Source organism: Galleria mellonella, unplaced genomic scaffold (assembly GCF_026898425.1).
Source record: "Galleria mellonella isolate WM207_F2 unplaced genomic scaffold, CSIRO_AGI_GalMel_v1 utg113, whole genome shotgun sequence".
In the NCBI taxonomy this organism is placed as follows: Eukaryota; Metazoa; Arthropoda; class Insecta; order Lepidoptera; family Pyralidae; genus Galleria; species Galleria mellonella.
This window is the reverse complement of record NW_026441975.1, coordinates 1,375,828-1,393,524: the sequence shown is the minus strand read 5'-3', so window position 1 is coordinate 1,393,524 and position 17,697 is coordinate 1,375,828. Positions and strand designations below refer to the sequence as shown.

The 17,697-nt window shown below is 32.0% G+C and overlaps 1 protein-coding gene across 2 annotated transcripts; it reads right to left on the bottom strand.

Annotated features, from left to right (window-relative positions):
• Positions 1-3,834: 3,834 nt before the first annotated feature.
• On the bottom strand, positions 3,835-16,737 carry LOC113512853 (GDP-mannose 4,6 dehydratase). Of its 2 annotated transcripts, none has more exons than XM_052892792.1 (7): positions 16,357-16,737; positions 15,211-15,405; positions 14,015-14,255; positions 6,988-7,220; positions 6,127-6,342; positions 5,370-5,497; positions 3,835-4,576 (listed from the first exon to the last, which is right to left on the bottom strand). In XM_052892792.1, the coding sequence occupies exons 1-7, from the start codon at positions 16,423-16,425 to the stop codon at positions 4,489-4,491; spliced, it is 1,170 nt and encodes a 389-aa protein (XP_052748752.1). In that variant the 5' UTR covers positions 16,426-16,737; the 3' UTR covers positions 3,835-4,488. The 2 variants fall into 2 exon arrangements, with proteins under 2 accessions (XP_052748752.1, XP_026752598.1); XM_026896797.3 differs by having other exon boundaries at positions 5,358-5,497; positions 16,357-16,736.
• Positions 16,738-17,697: the final 960 nt, after the last annotated feature.

Sequence of the window (17,697 nt, the reverse complement as noted above, 5' to 3'; positions counted from 1 at the left end):
AACATCAGTTTTGCATTAATTACTTTTAACTATTTTAATTGTTTGTTCATGTTTATTTCTTAAGACATTTTTTAAAAGTTACATCTGCTTTGTCTTTAGATATTTTATGCATTTAATGCATTACCAATGCATTACAGTTAAGTTTTAAATTTATTTTTGTTTCTATATAATGTATGTCGACCTCGATAATTTCAATGCATCGTTTTAATAATTTATATATAATTGTAAATAATTTAAAATAATGTTTTACTTCTTATTATTTTTCCATTTACCAACAAGATTATGGAGATAATTTCTATGTATTATTATAAATGCAAAGTATGACATTTAATTTTTACAATTTGTTTATTATTGTCAATTTTAATTCATATTATCGTTTGTCAATAAATAATTTTAAAATGTTTCTGTCTTATCTATAGAAATTAATAAATAAGTCTTATTCTTAAAATTACTGTGATTTGTTAAGAATCTTATGTGTAATATACTTTGATTTGAGATTTAACATTTTTCATTTCTCTTAAAAAATATATAAAATAACATGTTTAGTTATAACCTCAATAGTATATATGATATTTGATGTATATAAAATTTCATAATTAAATTTAAAAATTAACGCTGTTAGAACTAGAAAGCACGTTCATCCTCTCAGTATTCAGGTAATCTTCAGTTATAGTTCCCTTGTCTAGAGGATTTTGGTCACCTACGCCTTTAGATTTTTCTCCATCAATTCCAGATTAACGTCCACTGTGTCTCGCACTAGCTTATCGAAGGTCACGCGAGACCACTAGTTTCTGTCAAGATTTCGTCGAATCACAGTAAAATGATAAAATTGAAGATAAAAATATAACCATAAGATGGTGTAGTAAAGTTAGTTCGTGTCTCGTATGATGGTGGCGATTTAACGTACTGCATCATCTTCGATCGGAGAGTTTTCTACATATTTATATTTTTAAGAATATCCAATTAACTATGTCAGCTGTCTATAGTACCCCAAGTACAAGATGAGTTTAATTTGGGACTAAATCGTTACAAATCTAGATTTATGTAGACTAAGAATTGTCTTTGTGATCTTTGGATCGCGGAGAAGCGTCGTGCACCTGATGAACAGACAGCAGAGACACTTTGGAGGGCCGGAAATTTTTATATCTAAATATATAGATTCGTTTTCCCTCATATCTCTGAATAAAGGTTGGTAGGTAAAAATATTATATTCTTATTGCTCATTTACATTTTTCTCCTCCATTTATAGTCATATGTCTTAAAAGTATCGACGACACCATTTTTATAATAATAATATTAAAAAAATAACACAATGATATAGTAAATACAGTTTAATATCTTCTTTGTGAACAATTGAACATAATGTGAAAATATTTACACGGACCTTTATTTACATTTCAATATTATTATATACGTAGCTATACAATTATATATTAACATTTTAAAGTTACTTATTATTATATTGTATATCTATACTTCTATATTAATATTATAAAGAGGAAAGATTTTAGTTTTTTGTAAAAGATTAAAAAAAAACGAATCGACCGATTTTAAAATTTCTTTCACGTATTGAAAACTACATTACCAACGAATAACATAAGCTGTATATTATTTTTGAAAATTCTATCTACTCGTGAGAATTCGGATCTCTAGTAAACAATATAGAACAAGGTTAGATATATGATCCAAATATGATTTTTACTCTCTAAATTCCTCAATTGGACTATTACGCTCATAAAAAAAATCCACTTTTATTTAGCCACTTTCAAGTGCGCTTACCAATAGTTTATTTGTATGTAAATAGATACGAGTAGTTTAAAATTATTGTGGTTTCACTTGACCTTCATGGAATGTAAGTACCTACTACATTTATTTCGTGATAATAAATCTATGTCATAATTATACTGGTCACAATTATAATGAATTAATCAAGTTAACTTTTTACTAAAATATTCGCCACTCGACTAAATAACTAAAGCAGTGGCGAAAAAAGGCTTTAATAAAAAAATGCATTATATTTATTATATTTTTTGTCCAGCTAAGAATAAAAGGAACAGTTTACACCTACGTTTGAAGAGGACATTATCAAAGTAGATAGACCTAAACTATAAAAAAATTGTTAAAAAATATTGATATTAACATATTCGAAATAAAAAGAGAAAAACTGTGTATTTTTTTTTCTTTTTTTCAATAATTTGTCGTTGAATTATGGATTTGTTTAAAATTGATTATTATAATCCTTTGTGTATTTATTCCATGTGAGAAATTGACATTATATATTCACATGTATAATTCATAGTTATCCACATTAATTCATTTACTACACAAATTAAAAGGCCACTGTACATATTTTACAAACGAGATATTTGACGTGATTCGATATTTTAACGAACACCGGATATTTCGATGCAAGCATCTTAGGAACTTAAAACCCCGTTGTATATAAATAAAATGTAATGTTGTATAAATGTAAATACCAATATTGTATCCTTAGCGTTTCAAAAATTGTTAAATTCAGTGTTAATAATTCGTGTAAAATAGGCAACTTAATCCCCCCCCCCCCCCCCCATCGACTGGCGATGAGGTGGGTGTAAATAAGACACTAGTCAAGCTAAGTCCTTATCAGTAATTACTAAGTAGTATAAACTCATCAAGATATAAAATATCTCGTTTATAAAATGTGTAAAAGTGTATACAACTGTAATTTGGATTTAAAATAGTGTTAAAAAATAAATAAAAAATAACAGAACCACAAATTAACAGTAGCTATTTTTCGCAACTGGAATTACATTAATTAAACATGCAATTTTTTTTTTCTAGCGTAAACTGCTGAGCTTAGTGCCTAGTAAAGTTTTATGTTAAGTAGTAAAGATTAAAGAAGTATCATGACGGATTATGTAGAAAATTTTACGTAAATTAATATACAAATTTTACATATTTTGAGTTCTGTTTTTGAGCTCGGTTTTTGTCAAACAGCACCAAGCAAATATGAAGGACTTATAACAAGAATAAACATTACTCTAAAATTGATTATTTACAACTATATATATCATTGACCTAAGACTTATTACTGGTAATCATACTTGGCATCTTAGATTATATAGATAGTCTCCATACAAATGCTTTGAAAAAAGTGGGTCATGTCTTTCATAAAATTTTGCGTAATAAATAGTTATGAGTGATTCCTTTATAACTTCTATATTTATTTTGTCTTATAAATTCTGCACCTTTTTAATGCGCAAAACTCTTTTTATTTATTAAATAATTAAATTAATTTAAAAACGAATAATTTAAAATTATCATCAATAAAAAAACGAGTCAGCTAATTTGACAATTAGCTGACAAAAAGTTTGACCCGTTTTTAAAGTTGAATGCTCTATCTATATTATCTAAGCTAGCATGTTTGTCAAATTTTAAAAATATTTAATGGAAAAATATTATCAAGGCCACCAAATAACAAGGTGTTTGTGTTGATTGTACATTATTGCATAGTTCATGGCTATTACTTTTTTAGGTGACTAATTACGATAATAAAACGACAAGCCAAGATTATGTAATAAATATGCCAAGTAAATTATGGAATATTCTAATATTCCATAACACGGTTCTCCCTGGAAACTATCATGGTTAATTCCTGGTGAATTTGTCATGATGGGCTAACTGGCCTGTTTTCATTGTCATCTATCACCCTTCACTGGTGCTCCGCCAGCGTATAATATTCCATAACATGTTATATGTCACAATAAACGGAGTTAATCGTAATGGGTCACACGGATTCGTAGTTGAAAACTCGAAAGGATTTTTTTAGTTTTTTATATTAAATCAATATTGTTACCGCCCAATACTTATGAAAAAAAAAAAATTCACTACCGACGGTTTACATTTACAAAATATGTAGGTGGAGACCATAGACTAAGAACAGTACCTTGCGGTCCTCTTTCTACGGTGGAGACATTTATTCTAACTTATCTATGTCCTTTTCTGTGTTACATAAGGAAATAATTTTACAACAATGTATTAATAGTTGATATTAAAACTAGATATTGATTTAATTTTATTTGGAATAAATTTTAAATTAATATGTTTTCTATGTCACTTGTACAATTTTGCCCGTGTTAGGATCTAACACATTCAATATTTATATAAGTTGTTAATACTCATGTCATAAATATTATCAACTACAACAACTGGCTTCGGCTGTATATAGTCATTATGACAAATCTTGTATAAATATAAGTTTATATTTTAGATATTGCATGATTACATATCATATATCGCCTATATATTTGAGCCTCTATGACAGTATATGTGGAGCGTGATAAAAGCATAAAAAAGTCTTAAATCTGTCGCAATTTCGTGATGCGTTGCAACATGTAACATAACGTTACAGGGGTACAATAGCTTTATAGAAGTTTCACTTCCTTTAGTCATTCTCAAGCACCACCCAATTTTTTTTTTTATTTCGTAGATTAGCAGCTGTTTCTCTCGTTAGGAAGAGAGCACACAGCGTCGCTGACCAGAATTGTGCACGACAGCAGAGTCGACGTCCATCGTACTCACAAATGCAGCACATTTTCTGAAAATAAAAAAAAAATATTTTTGATACTATATAGAATTTTAAAATATAATAATATAGATATATTGACAATTAAATAAACCTAAAGGATCTCAAGCATTCATGCATATTATGAATAATAATGTTGCATAATATCAACAAAATTTAAGAAATTTTTATGTAAAAATACAGTACAATATAATATCATATAATTGCTTGATTTTTTCCATGTTCCGTTGAGAAGAATAGAGCTAGCAAAACAGGGGTTCTACCATGAAATGAAATTCCGAACTTTTGAACTCAATTTCGTGTTTTTGTTCATACCGAAATCGACCCAGTAAACGGAGCTTAACATTTCGTTTGTCATAAATGCTACTATAAAAGTCCAAAGGAACGATACTTTAGCATTTTTAATATTTTTAAACGGTATGTATCATGTAATTTCAGCATCAAATTTGTGTTTCGTTCGGACCCGAAATTTCGATAAACATTTTATGGTAGGCCCTAGGTTCCTCATTCACTGGCATTCACTCTGCTCAACGGTGTCATAAGCCAATATCCGAACTTGGATATATTGACTTGTAAACTTGTCGAGTTTCGAGAATGGCAATAAATTATTTAGAAAGTGTCTAATAATTAAATTTTATGTTTCATATATTGTGATTGCTAAGGGAGCGAATTGGGAAACTGTCAAGTTCCTTAGTTGGTAAATAAAATAAATTAATAAATAATCTTTTAGGCACAAACCAAAAAAAACTAAAACCATATCATTCCAAGCATGCAAATCTCAATCACACCTAACCTGGTCACCTACGCCTCTGGATTTTTCTTCATCAGTTCGAGATCCGCCTCCACCATGTCTCGGACCAGTTCATCGAAGGTCACGCGAGGAGCCCATCCTAGCTTCTGCCTAGCTTTCGTCGAATCGCCCAGAAGTAAATCCTGGAAATGTTTCCTAGATATATAAATAACTTTAAGATGGCGGAGTTAGTTCGTGCCTCGTACGAGGGTGGCGCACTCTGGTATAGCGATTTAACACACTGTATCTGGTTTAGCGTTAAATCTCCATACAAACGTATAATACAAACATTTGTATTCATAAGACTGTTTGTCGGTTTAGGGGTTTTCTAAATATAATGATTGTACTAGTTATATAATTGTACTGATGATTTCCTGGGTGACCATATTGGAAGACTGTAAAGCTTATCTAGTAGATGTAATGTAATAAATAAATAAAAACAATCCTTATCAATATTATAAATGTGAAAGTCAATTTGTTTGTTTGCTACTTCTCTGTGTCTAAACGACATGACTAACCAATACGAAATTTGGTACAAATTCGGTACAATTCGAAATTCGGTAAAAGCTAGTATGTTTATATATTAAAAAAAAAACACCTAATTAGCTGTCTGTTAGTTGTCTATAGTTAAAAGTACAAGATGTGTTTAGCTCGGGACTAGATGAAGCTGTTTAAGATTGTTCAGTGTTCTTATTAACGTAGGCTCAGATTTGTCCTTGTGATCTTTGAATCGTGATCAAGCGTTGTTCACCTGGTGGACGGAGACACTTACGACTTCGGTGGGCCGGAAGTACTTGGGGTTGACCTTGACGAGCAGCTGGTCGGTGCTCGCATCGTGGCCGGTCTCGTGCTCGCCGGCGCCGCGCCAGCTGAGCCGGCGGCCCACGCAGCCGAACGCCTTCTCCACGAACTCGCGTACGCTGTGCGCCTCGCCTGTCGCCACCACGAAGTCCTCGGCTGTCTCTTGCTGCATCATCAGCCACATTGCCTGCATGGGCCCATGGAACAATATAATCAATTACTGATTTGTAAATATTGCTCTTTTAAATTTATTACGTAATTAATAGTTTTGGATTAACAAATAACATTGCCATGTGGTCCCGGCATAGAATAGATCATTCTTTCTTTTCCCGTGGGTGTCGTAAGTCGACACGAGGAACGACGAGGGATGGGCAGCAGCATCTCTTTTAAAACATCTCCAAAGCCTAACTGCGGTTGCTAACCCGCCTGTCAAGCGTGGCAACTACTGGCAAAACCTCCCAAGGGGGCTTTGGCTCAGCAGTTATAGACTGGTATGATGATGATAAAATGATATATTAGTGTGATTTTCTGCACTTGTTTTTTTTTATACAACTTAGAATGGCAAACAAGCTGACGGCCCACCTGATGGAAAATGGTAACCGTCGCCTATAGACATGAGCAGTGCCATGGACATAACAGAGTATACTGTTTCGCTCTTGATACCCCCCATGCGTTGCCATTCCTGAGGACACAGGTGTTATTCCTCTGTACCCTATAAATTCACGCCACATCCCACCCTTCAAACTGAAACACAGCCATGCAAACATAACTGCTTCACGGTAGAAACTTTATTACTTTTGCTTACACTATTTGAAATCAATTAGATACATACCTCTACATAGTCCTTAGCGTGTCCCCAATCTCTCTTGCTGTCCAAATTCCCCAGTTCCAGATAGGGCATCAGGCCAAGTGTTATTTTGGCCACTCCGCGGGTGATTTTCCTCGTAACGAAGTTCTCACCGCGGCGCGGGCTCTCGTGGTTGAACAGGAGCCCGTTACACGCGAACATGCCGTACGCTTCGCGGTAGTTCACTACTATCCAGTAGCCGTATAATTTCGCGCATGCTGCAATTTGAAAATATATTTGATTATTTACATTTTATTTATCTTTACTAATATTATAAATGTGAATGTTAGAAACTTCATTGCTAAGTATTGTATTGATGGATAACATATGGTAATATTGCACTATTTGTTAATATACTATATTAATTATAACAATATAGTATATTCCCGTGTTGTACCGGCATAGAATAGGCCACCCCTTCCTTTCCCGTGGGTGTCGTAAGAGGCGACTAAGGGAGGTCGAGGGATGGGTAGCAGCGTTCCTCTTAAAACATTTTCAAAGCCTAATTGCGGCTACCAATCCGCTTGCTGAGCGTGGCAACTACTGGAAAAACCCCCCTAGGGGGAGGCTTATGTTCGAAAGTGAACAGTTAAAAGCTGATATGATGATGATGACGATAAATCGTAATAAATACAAAAGCATAAGAAGCTACTATATACCAGAATCATAACAGTACCAGAACTGTCACAGTGTGTGGGATATTCGTTGGACCTATTCACATTTGTAAACGATGGTCACTTTTTTGTTTCAAGGGGATAGTCAACTTATTTGCTATTCTAAGTTCAAGAAGAAATAACTTAAAAATATTAACCTAATACATAAATATTTACGTGTCATATCTTTATGTGCTCGTCATAAGTGCCTATTATGTTGTTATGGAATATTATTCGTTTCGCTTTCTGTATAATAATTTATTTATTTATTCTTTATTGCACAATAAAATTTTGTACAAATGGCGAGCTTAATGCCATAGGGCATTCTCTACCAGCTAACCATTGGGTAAAAACAGTAAAAACACAAATTGGGTAAAAATTTATTACTTAATCTGATTCATATTACAAACAAGAATATTATTAATAATAAAAAAGATGGCAGTACTTTGTCTTATTACATTATTACCCGTAACAATAATCTCTAAATACTTGTGATATCTTTAAATTAACGTAATCTAAATGATTATCAGACAGGAAATATCATTTATATTACTTTGTATTGATTTAATTATGTACTTGTACCTATCCACTATAATTTACTAGTGACCCGCCCGGCTTCCCACGGGTGCAATATTTGTATAATTTTTAAATTTTTCAATACATTTTAGTATTTTGGTGTGTGTGAAAGTTCTGCACTAATATTCTCTAAAATTTTAAAATGAATGGCTTATAAAATTTATTTTATTTTTAATATAAAAGCAATTTTTTAGCAGAGATATTAAACTTAGATATACCATATATCTCGTCGTGTAACTTTTTTGTCAAGCTAAAAGTAAAGATTATTTTTGCTATATAGATTGTATTCTTTTATTCCAAACCATTTTGGCAACGCACGCCATATTATAGAATTTTTGCCGACTTCAATTACATTTATTGTGATTCATTATTAAAAATATATATTTATCGAAATAAAACTTAGTCTAGCACTCAGGGATATTCTAACCTTTCTAACAATTGTTAGAAAGGTTAGAATATCAAATCAAAATATTGTTAGCTAAGCACGAATGTTCTTTGACTAATGTAACATCTTTAACTTTACCGTGTTTAAGCAAATAAAGATTATTATTATTATTATTATTTTGATTTTTTTTTACTCAACGTATAGTTGGCTTTATTGCTACGAGTACGGGCTGGCTGCCAAGTATCTCGTAGATTGTACAAATAATTAATTTTGATTAGATGTTAAAAATCGCCGAACAATGGAACAGGTGTTTAGTATTATAGACTTCTGCAATTCGATATAAGTGTAGCACGGAAGGTCAAGTGTTCTAAGTGATAAGTGTAGCTGATTCGGGATTACTCCTGTAGTAGATAGGACTATTGGAACTATGGTTGCGGATTGTAAACGCCACATGCGGGTTATTTCGTCCTTTAGATCTGTATATTTTGCCAGTTTCTCAGCTATAGTGTTCTGTACATTGTGTGTATTTGGGACTGCAATATCGATAATATATGCTTTGCGATTAATTTTATCTAGGAGGGTAATATCAGGTCTATTATAATGTGTAGTTTTATCTGTCAAGATAGCACGGTCATAGTATAATTTGTGTGTATTGTTTTCAACTATTACATCAGGGGTATATTTATAGTAGGGTGTGTATGTTTCTGGTATAAGTTTGTATTTCTGAGCTAATTTTTGGTGAATAATGTTGGCAACCTGGTCATGTCTATATTTGTAATCGGTCTGTACTATGGATTTACAAGCTCCTGTAATATGCTGTATGGTCTCCGAATTACTGTTACATCGTCTGCATAAATCTGTCACTAAATTTTGTTTTATAATGAATTTTTGGTAATTTCGAGTTTCGATCACTTGGTCTTGTATGGCAATCATAAATCCCTCCGTTTCCGGGAAAAGAACCCCACGATTTAGCCATTCATTCGACGCTACTTTATCGACGTTAGGTTGGCATAAATCGCTGTAATGTCTCCCATGGAGGGATTTATCACGCCACTCTTCTATTTTTGTTTGCATGTCTGTTTGCTTTTCATTATTTTGTGTTGTGTGATCTTGCAAATTTAACGGGGTTAGCTTACAGTCATTTTGTACTATAGCGTTGTGTAAATCAGATATAAGTTCTTTTTTATGAAAGTATTTTCTAAGTAGGGTAATTTGCTTGTTATGTAGGTTAATAATATCTAGCAATCCTCTGCCTCCATTTTTGCGGGGTAGTGTCAGTCTTTGAATACATGATCGCGAATGGTGTTTTCTATGTTTCGTCATTGTTGTACTAATGTTGCGTTGAAGAGATTTAAGATCTGTTTTTGTCCAATGTATAATACCAAATGAATATGTTAGGATAGGAATTGCATAGGAATTTATACCTTTTATTGTATTACGTGAATTTAATTGTGTTTTAAGTATAATGTTTAATCTATGTTTGAATTTAAGAGACAACGAATTCTTTATATTTTTTTGATGTATATGTTTAGATTGATTGTATCCTAGATATTTATAGGTTTCATTTTCGTCTAAAGGGTTAATTGTATCACCTGTCTCCGTTTGATAATAATGCTGATGATTTTGCCCTGCCTTGACAGAGTTAATTCTGCATTTATCAATACCAAATTCCATTTTAATGTCCTTTGAGAAATGTTCAGTTAAACTAGCCAAGTTTTTTAATTCATTTTCTGAACAACCATATAATTTAATGTCATCCATATACATAAGATGACTTAAAGCAACTTCTTTTTCCTCACTCTGTCCATCTATATCTATATTATATTTCAATTTATAACCAGTATTAGATGAATTAAGGATATTAGATAAAGGGTTCAAGGCAAGGCAAAACCATAATGGGCTTAATGCATCACCTTGAAAAATGCCTCTTTCTATTTTAATCGAGTCTGTACGTGTTGTTAAATTTGAGGAATTTATGCTTAAGGTCGTTGTCCAATTTTGCATAATTGTTTGTAAGAATTTTGTGATAGTCGGGTGAACTTTATAAATATCTAGGATTTTAAGCAGCCAAGTATGGGGTACAGTATCATATGCTTTTTTATAATCTACATACATAGTAAAAAGAGCTGACTTGCGCTTATGAACTTGTTCAAGGATCACAGAATCAATTATTAGCTGTTCTTTACAACCCTGGCTTGCTTTTCTGCATCCTTTTTGTTGTTCAGCTAGTATGTCATTACTTTCTGTATAATTATAAATAATTCGGGTTATACACGATGTGATTATTTTGTAAATAGTCTGTAAGCAGGTAATAGGTCGATATTTTGCTGGGTTTGTGGTATCATTAAGATCTTTAGGTAATAAGTACGTACATCCTTCAGTAATAAATTTAGGAATAGTATCCGGATTTTGAATGAAATTATTGATGTGTTTGTGGAGAAGTATGTGAGTCACGGTTAATTTCTTGTACCAATAATTATGAATATGATCTGTGCCTGTTGCTTTCCAATTATGAAGTTTGTTGATTACCTCATGAAACAATTCAAATGAAATAGAGTCATACTCCATCGGTATTATATGTTCATATTTTAGTTGTTCAGTCTTTATCCATAGTGCTTCATTATTATGAGAGGTTGGGTTCGACCATATACCTGCCCAAAAGTTTTGCAATTCTTCCGGGGATGGTGTAGGAAATACTTCGGTTTGTATATTATTTTCATTGTTTGATATAGTTTTGTTGATTGTACGGTAAAATTGTTTCTCATTGTTAATAAATTGAATATTTTGTAATTTACGTTTTGTACAGTTTTTATATCTACGTAAACGGTTTGCTACTACCGTTAATTTTTGTTTAAGTGTGTCTAAAAAGTGCGTCAGTTGTGTGTTAGGTTCTTCATGAATAGAATGTATATGATATTGTACTAGAATCTTTTTTACATGTTTTGTAAGTTTTCTGTTTCTATTTCCATTTATGTATTGTGTCAATCTACTAATTTTTACCCTCAGATCTTCCATTTTATTTTCTAATCTTTTTTGCCATTGCGGTTTTGATGAATTTTGTCTTGTTCGTAATGTATCGATCGGTGGGATTCTTAATTTTGTACCATTTATTTTTGCCGCTGTCCATGCTGAACAGTAGATTATTCCGTGTAGTTTATCAAAATTAGTATCATTATTTATGTATTTTGGCAATAGTATATTGTTTATATAATTAATTGTAGTAGCTAGTTTTTTTGTTGCTCTTTGTTTAGGTATATAGGGTCTGTTAGTGGGATAAAGATTAACAAAGTATTCTAGTGCCATTTGGAATGTATCATCTATTTCTGAGTTTGTTTGTACAGGATTAGATTGTGTATCAGGGTTTGATGGATTTTCTTGAAAATAATTCGAGGCTATTGTTTGTAAGAATTCATTTTCATTATCTTGTGTTTGTGTCTGTTGTATATTATTGTGGTTAATATTTTCTTCTATTGTCGGTGATAAATCTAGCTCTGTGGCCACTTCTTGTTTTATTAATAAAAGTCTATCCTCTGAAATTAACTTATTGTTAATAATAACACGTCTTTGGTCTGCTATTCTTTGCTCAGATATTTGTGTAAGGTGGGGGAATTGACTAATGAATTCTTTGTGTAGTAGTTTTCTATATCCTGTCTTGTTCGATTCTAATTTTGTTACGCGGAAATAAATCCGTATTATTGCCTCGTTATGATTATTACTCCATTTCATCCGAGTATTTTGTGTTGTAGTGATAGTGTGGCTGCTTGTTTGTGGATAGTTTATGTTTAAATTACGAAGTTCTTGTTCAGCATCATTATGTATTTGTTTAATTTTATTTTCAGGTAGCAGTTTATTCCGTATTATAGATCTTCTTTGATCACCTAGGCGTTGGCGAGTTACTTCTATTTCGGGGAACTTTTCCATGAATTTTGTGTGTAGGGGTGTGAGGTAGTCTTTTGTATCTGTATCTAGATTGGTGACAAGTAAATATGTACGTAGGATAAACTCATTCATTTCATCAGTCCATTTCCTACGTTTATAAGGCTTACTCGTGGTGGGCACAGTTTGAACAGCATTACTATTTGCCTCTTGTGCAACATCCACAGTAAAATCACTACCTACGCTTGATGTTGTGGATGACTGATTGATCCTATAAGAGTAAGTGGTTGTTATGGATGGTAATAAAGATTCATCGTCGTCATTATCGGTACCAGTAGTTTCTTGATCGGCTGTAGTGTATTGTTTGACAGGGGCCCGCCTGTTCAACCCCTCGTCGCCGGTGGATCGCATACTGCTACACCCAGCATCGGCTCCAGGTGTGCCCCGGCGCCCCCCGGGCAGCGGCCGTAATCTATATTTATATGTAGACATCTCTCCATAAGAAAAAAAGGGGTTTTGGGATCGTTAGTTAGGGAGGTGAGCTCTAGGTGTTTTAAGCTTTTTACTTTGAAACATAGTATCTCCCATTTGGGGTGTATTGTCTAGGTGTTCTGACATAACTATTTAGTACCTTGTCCCTTTAAGCCCCCCCACCACGGCAAGGTGATCCCCTGGGGGGGTTATTATTATTATTATTAGAAATTTCTAACAAGAATTTTTAAAATCGGTTCAGTAGTACCAGAGATTACCTCAAACATCTAAACTCACAAACTTTACCTCTTTATAATATTAGTGTAGAAAGCATAGATTGCAAATACATATACACAAATATACTTATATACAATTACATAATTATACAAAGAGAGACCGCATTTCAAATATTGTTTACTGTTGAGCTCATATAATACCTACAAATAAGACAATACAACTGAAATTTCAAAACAATGATTGTTAACAGTTTGTTGTTTTGAAATTATTTGTTTAGCATTATGTCAGCTCTGTTTATCTAGATATAACTAATGGAATCCCATGAAGCTACTCTTAGTAAAATATTATCAAAAATAAAAATTATAAATGTTATAAGAGCCTTTATATCAAGCTGAATTTACTGCATGGTGTTTACCCTTTTTATTTTGCTTATTTTAAAATTTTATTACGTCTATTATACTTTTTACATTGAGCTAAAATAGATTAAGAAACATTACATTAACATCACAATACTATTATCAGTACAATATAAGTTTGCTTAACAGTCAATCTGTGAAAACAATATTTTACAATTTATGAAGTAATTCTGGTGGGAATTTCTCTGCCATAGTTTAACATATTTGGATAATAAAAATGTACATTTTCAAATTCAAATTTGTTGCAGTTCCGCAAATTTGTATTTACACATGTAAAAATACACATATATAATATATACAAGAATATACTTACATACTTATTGGGTTGCCAGTCCTGTTTTTTTTTAATTTTGAAATATAGCAATAATGGTACACAGAAACAAATTGGATTTACTTACCATATGGAGATCTGGGATAAAATGGTGTCTTTTCATTTTGTGGAACTTCTACAACTTTTCCATATAATTCTGACGTTGATGCTTGATATATTTTTGTTTCTTTTTCTAACCCTGCAGCTCGTATAGCTTCAAGTAACCTGAGTGTACCCAACGCATCCACTTGGGCAGTATACTCACTGAGCTCAAATGATACTTTAACATGAGATTGCGCTCCTAAGTTATAAATTTCTTTAGGGCGAGTCTGTAGAAAATAAAAAGTTGTTACAAAATTAATAATTTTAATGTCTTGGAATATTGCTTTCAATGAGAGGAAACCTTTTAGTATTTACTAACTTATAAGTTAAATAATCCACTATAGGAAATGTTGTTAAAGAGTTTAATTTGTAAATTGAATATTATATTTATGAATCTATTGCAGCAATAACAGATCCAGGACTAAAATGTTAAATGTAAATATAAAATTACAACAAATACTTTATCTTTATGATATTATTGTCATTTTCATAGATTATTTCAATTCCATGTTGGTTCCATGTCACCAATTATGATTTATAATTAAGGTCAGTCATTGCAATTCAGCCTTGAATGACCTTGATCAAAACATAATGGAATATAATTGAAAAAACAAACTAGTAAAAACCGGGTTCATTTTTATAAAAAAAAGGTCAACAATTTATTAAAAAAGGGAGGAAAAAAATTTTTAGTAGTACATGTACAAAATATTAAAATTAATAACTATAATATGGATATTTATGACATTTTGAGATTATAAGTTTTAACAGGAATTTATTAAAATAATTATTTAATAAATATGTGTCAAGGAGCACTATTTGACCTCATTAGACTCCTAGATTATGTCCTTAATTAAAAAAAAAATCATTTTATTCCTTAGGATATTTATTTTAAATATAAATGTAGTATAATATTAAGCTTCACTTCATCAAGTCTATCTTATTAATTTTATATAGACAGATAAACAGAATGCTTTAACTAAATTTCACAGTACAAATGTCAAATTTGCAATACCCAAACCTATCAAGCATTTAATAAAAGAAGACAAGAATGTCGGCAAATAAAGGAGGTGGGAGTGATAAAATAGTCCTGCTTAATCTATTTATTGCTGTTTAATATATTTTTGCTTATTCAATACTTAATTAATAACAATGATATTCAATGAATATCAAAGAGACACCCACCTGTGTTATAATACTGATCAAACAAGTGGTGTCAGTGAGATCACCATAATGTAGGTGCATTCTTCCCCCTGTGTGACATGTGGGCTGCCCATACAAATGCTGTATCCTACCCGTGTTGAAGGAAGATGAGCGCCTAAGCACACCATGCACTTCATATCCTTTCTCTATTAGGAATTCTGCTAAATATGAACCATCCTAGGAAAGAAAAAATATCAAATAACATATTATAAACTTACAATAGTTAAATAGAATAATCTTTTCGAATTTCAGTACAAATAATATTTTTATTTTTAATGATTATAATAGATTGTAGTTATATATAATTATTATAGTAAACATATCATATATATGTTACAATAAATATGAAAATTTGTAAAAATCTCTTTATGTTAATTTTAGCAGATGAAAATGGAATGGTCATCCCATTTGCCCATATACAGATTTGTTGACAGGGCAGCAGTAAGTAATGATAGCTAATGAAGCCAGGTAAAGTGGTCTACTATGACAAATTCTTCAGGAATTAATCATGCTAGTTTCCAGAGGTGACATGGATCCAGGTGTGGATGTGGATCCTATAGGGTATATTGCCAGTAATGAGGCCACTAGTCCCCATTACATCCCAATCTCTTAATGTTGGGATATTTGTCACTCAATGACATTTAAAGAGTTGAATAGATTTTAATAAAATGGACCTAATAGCCAATATCCAGGGGGAAGGGATTGTTAGTAATGCAGACTATCAGTCCCATTGCTAGCAATATACCCTGTCAGGTCGACCTCCATGTGGTCCTCCCTGGAAACCATCATACTGAATTTCTGGTGTATTCATCACAATGTGCTAACTGACCTGCCTTTTCACAAATCACCCCTCACTGGTGCCCCACCAGTGTATACAGTTACTGCAGGCGTTACCATTCCATTATCATCAATTAAAAAAAAATAGTCAATATCCTGGACTGGAACAGGATACTATTAAACCTAATTCTAATAGGATATTGTATACTTAAGATTTTGGCTTTGCCAAAATCTTAAGTATACAACACCTAGTTCTTAATGTGCTTCACTTTATTCAAGTCAAAATTATTCCATTTCAAAACTATAAAACAATCACTAGTTATATTTTAAAACTAAAATTTTAAACTGTACCTGTCCTGTTATGCCGGTGATAAGAGCCACTTTTCTATTACCATTTGTACTGGAACCTTCACCAGACATTTTAGGTACGTTTTCAATCCGTTTATAATGCGTCTAGGGAGTGTAAACGTCTACACAAGCCGACCGGTGCCGCTTAAAAACCGATAAGCTTATCACAAGCTCGTAGAATAACTCAAATTACGATTTGTACATTATCAATTTCCTATGCATAGTATTACCGGCATGAGTCAGAAAATTGTTATTTACTAAAAATTAAAGAAATTGTAACTAAAACGTATAATTGATAAGAAAATTTAGGTATTTTTTTTATAAAATTTGTTTGGGATTCAGAAATGTAAAGTGATAAAAAGTTGAAAACAAAAATGTACCGTATGACAAAATGACAATCATATGTCAGTATTGTCAAATGTTAATATGTCAGTGTCAATGCGAGTAATCCATCACCGCAAGGGGGAGAGGATTATTAGTAATGGGGTCTAACTGACCCATTGCCAGCAATTCATCCTATCAGGGCGACTTCCACACGATTTCCCCTGGAAACCATCGTGGTTAATTCTAGCGGAATTCGTGACTGGATTAACTGATCTGTTATCATCATCACTTATCATCCCTCAGTAGTACTCCGCCAGCGTATACCGATAACGCAGGCGGGATTACCATTTCATTACCACCCATTAAAAAAAACCTTCACCACAGAACACAACATTATAAAGTACATGCATGGTATAAGGGTACACGTAAGTATGTGCTAAGTCTATGGTAAAGGATGGTAGGTAGGAATCTATAACTAAACACAAATAAAAAAATTAGATAGATAGATACCTATATAGAAATAATGACTAACAAATTAATAGGGATCCTCAAAGGAACTAATAAGACTGCTATTCGACTAAACAATTTATTCGTGATATTCTAATGTACCGAAAATCATTCGACTACAATTTTATTTAATGTACTGCTTCTTCTAATGATCTATTGCTATTTAAATGAATAATAATGATTTTATTTTTTATTATTATTCGTTTTAATCATATTACTAATTAGTAAATTTGTTCGAAAAACATTATCAATGTATTACTAATTTATTGTATAATTATTAGTAATTACTAATTGATCGAATAGCTAAATAATTCGGATATAGGGAGATTAAGAGTTAACACAATTATTATATCTTCAAAATCTAGAAGTGGTGTGAAACCATGTAAAACTATTATCAAATTCACAGAAAATTATGTAAAATAAAATAAGTTTTTACGTTTAATGCAATTTGTTTATTTTGCTGTGAAAATGAGTGAATAAAATTTGCTGGGTGAATAAAACAATCTTTTTTTA

Coding starts and splice junctions, on each gene's coding strand:
- LOC113512853 (XM_052892792.1), bottom strand. CDS start 16,425: ATGTCTGGTGAAGGTTCCAGTACAAATGGTAATAGAAAAGTGGCTCTT. Junction 7,221..14,014: donor TTATCCCAGATCTCCATATG/GTAAGTAAATCC, acceptor TTCAAATTGCAG/CATGCGCGAAATTATACGGC. Junction 4,577..5,369: donor ATGAAGAAAAATCCAGAGGC/GTAGGTGACCAG, acceptor TTTTATTTTCAG/AAAATGTGCTGCATTTGTGA.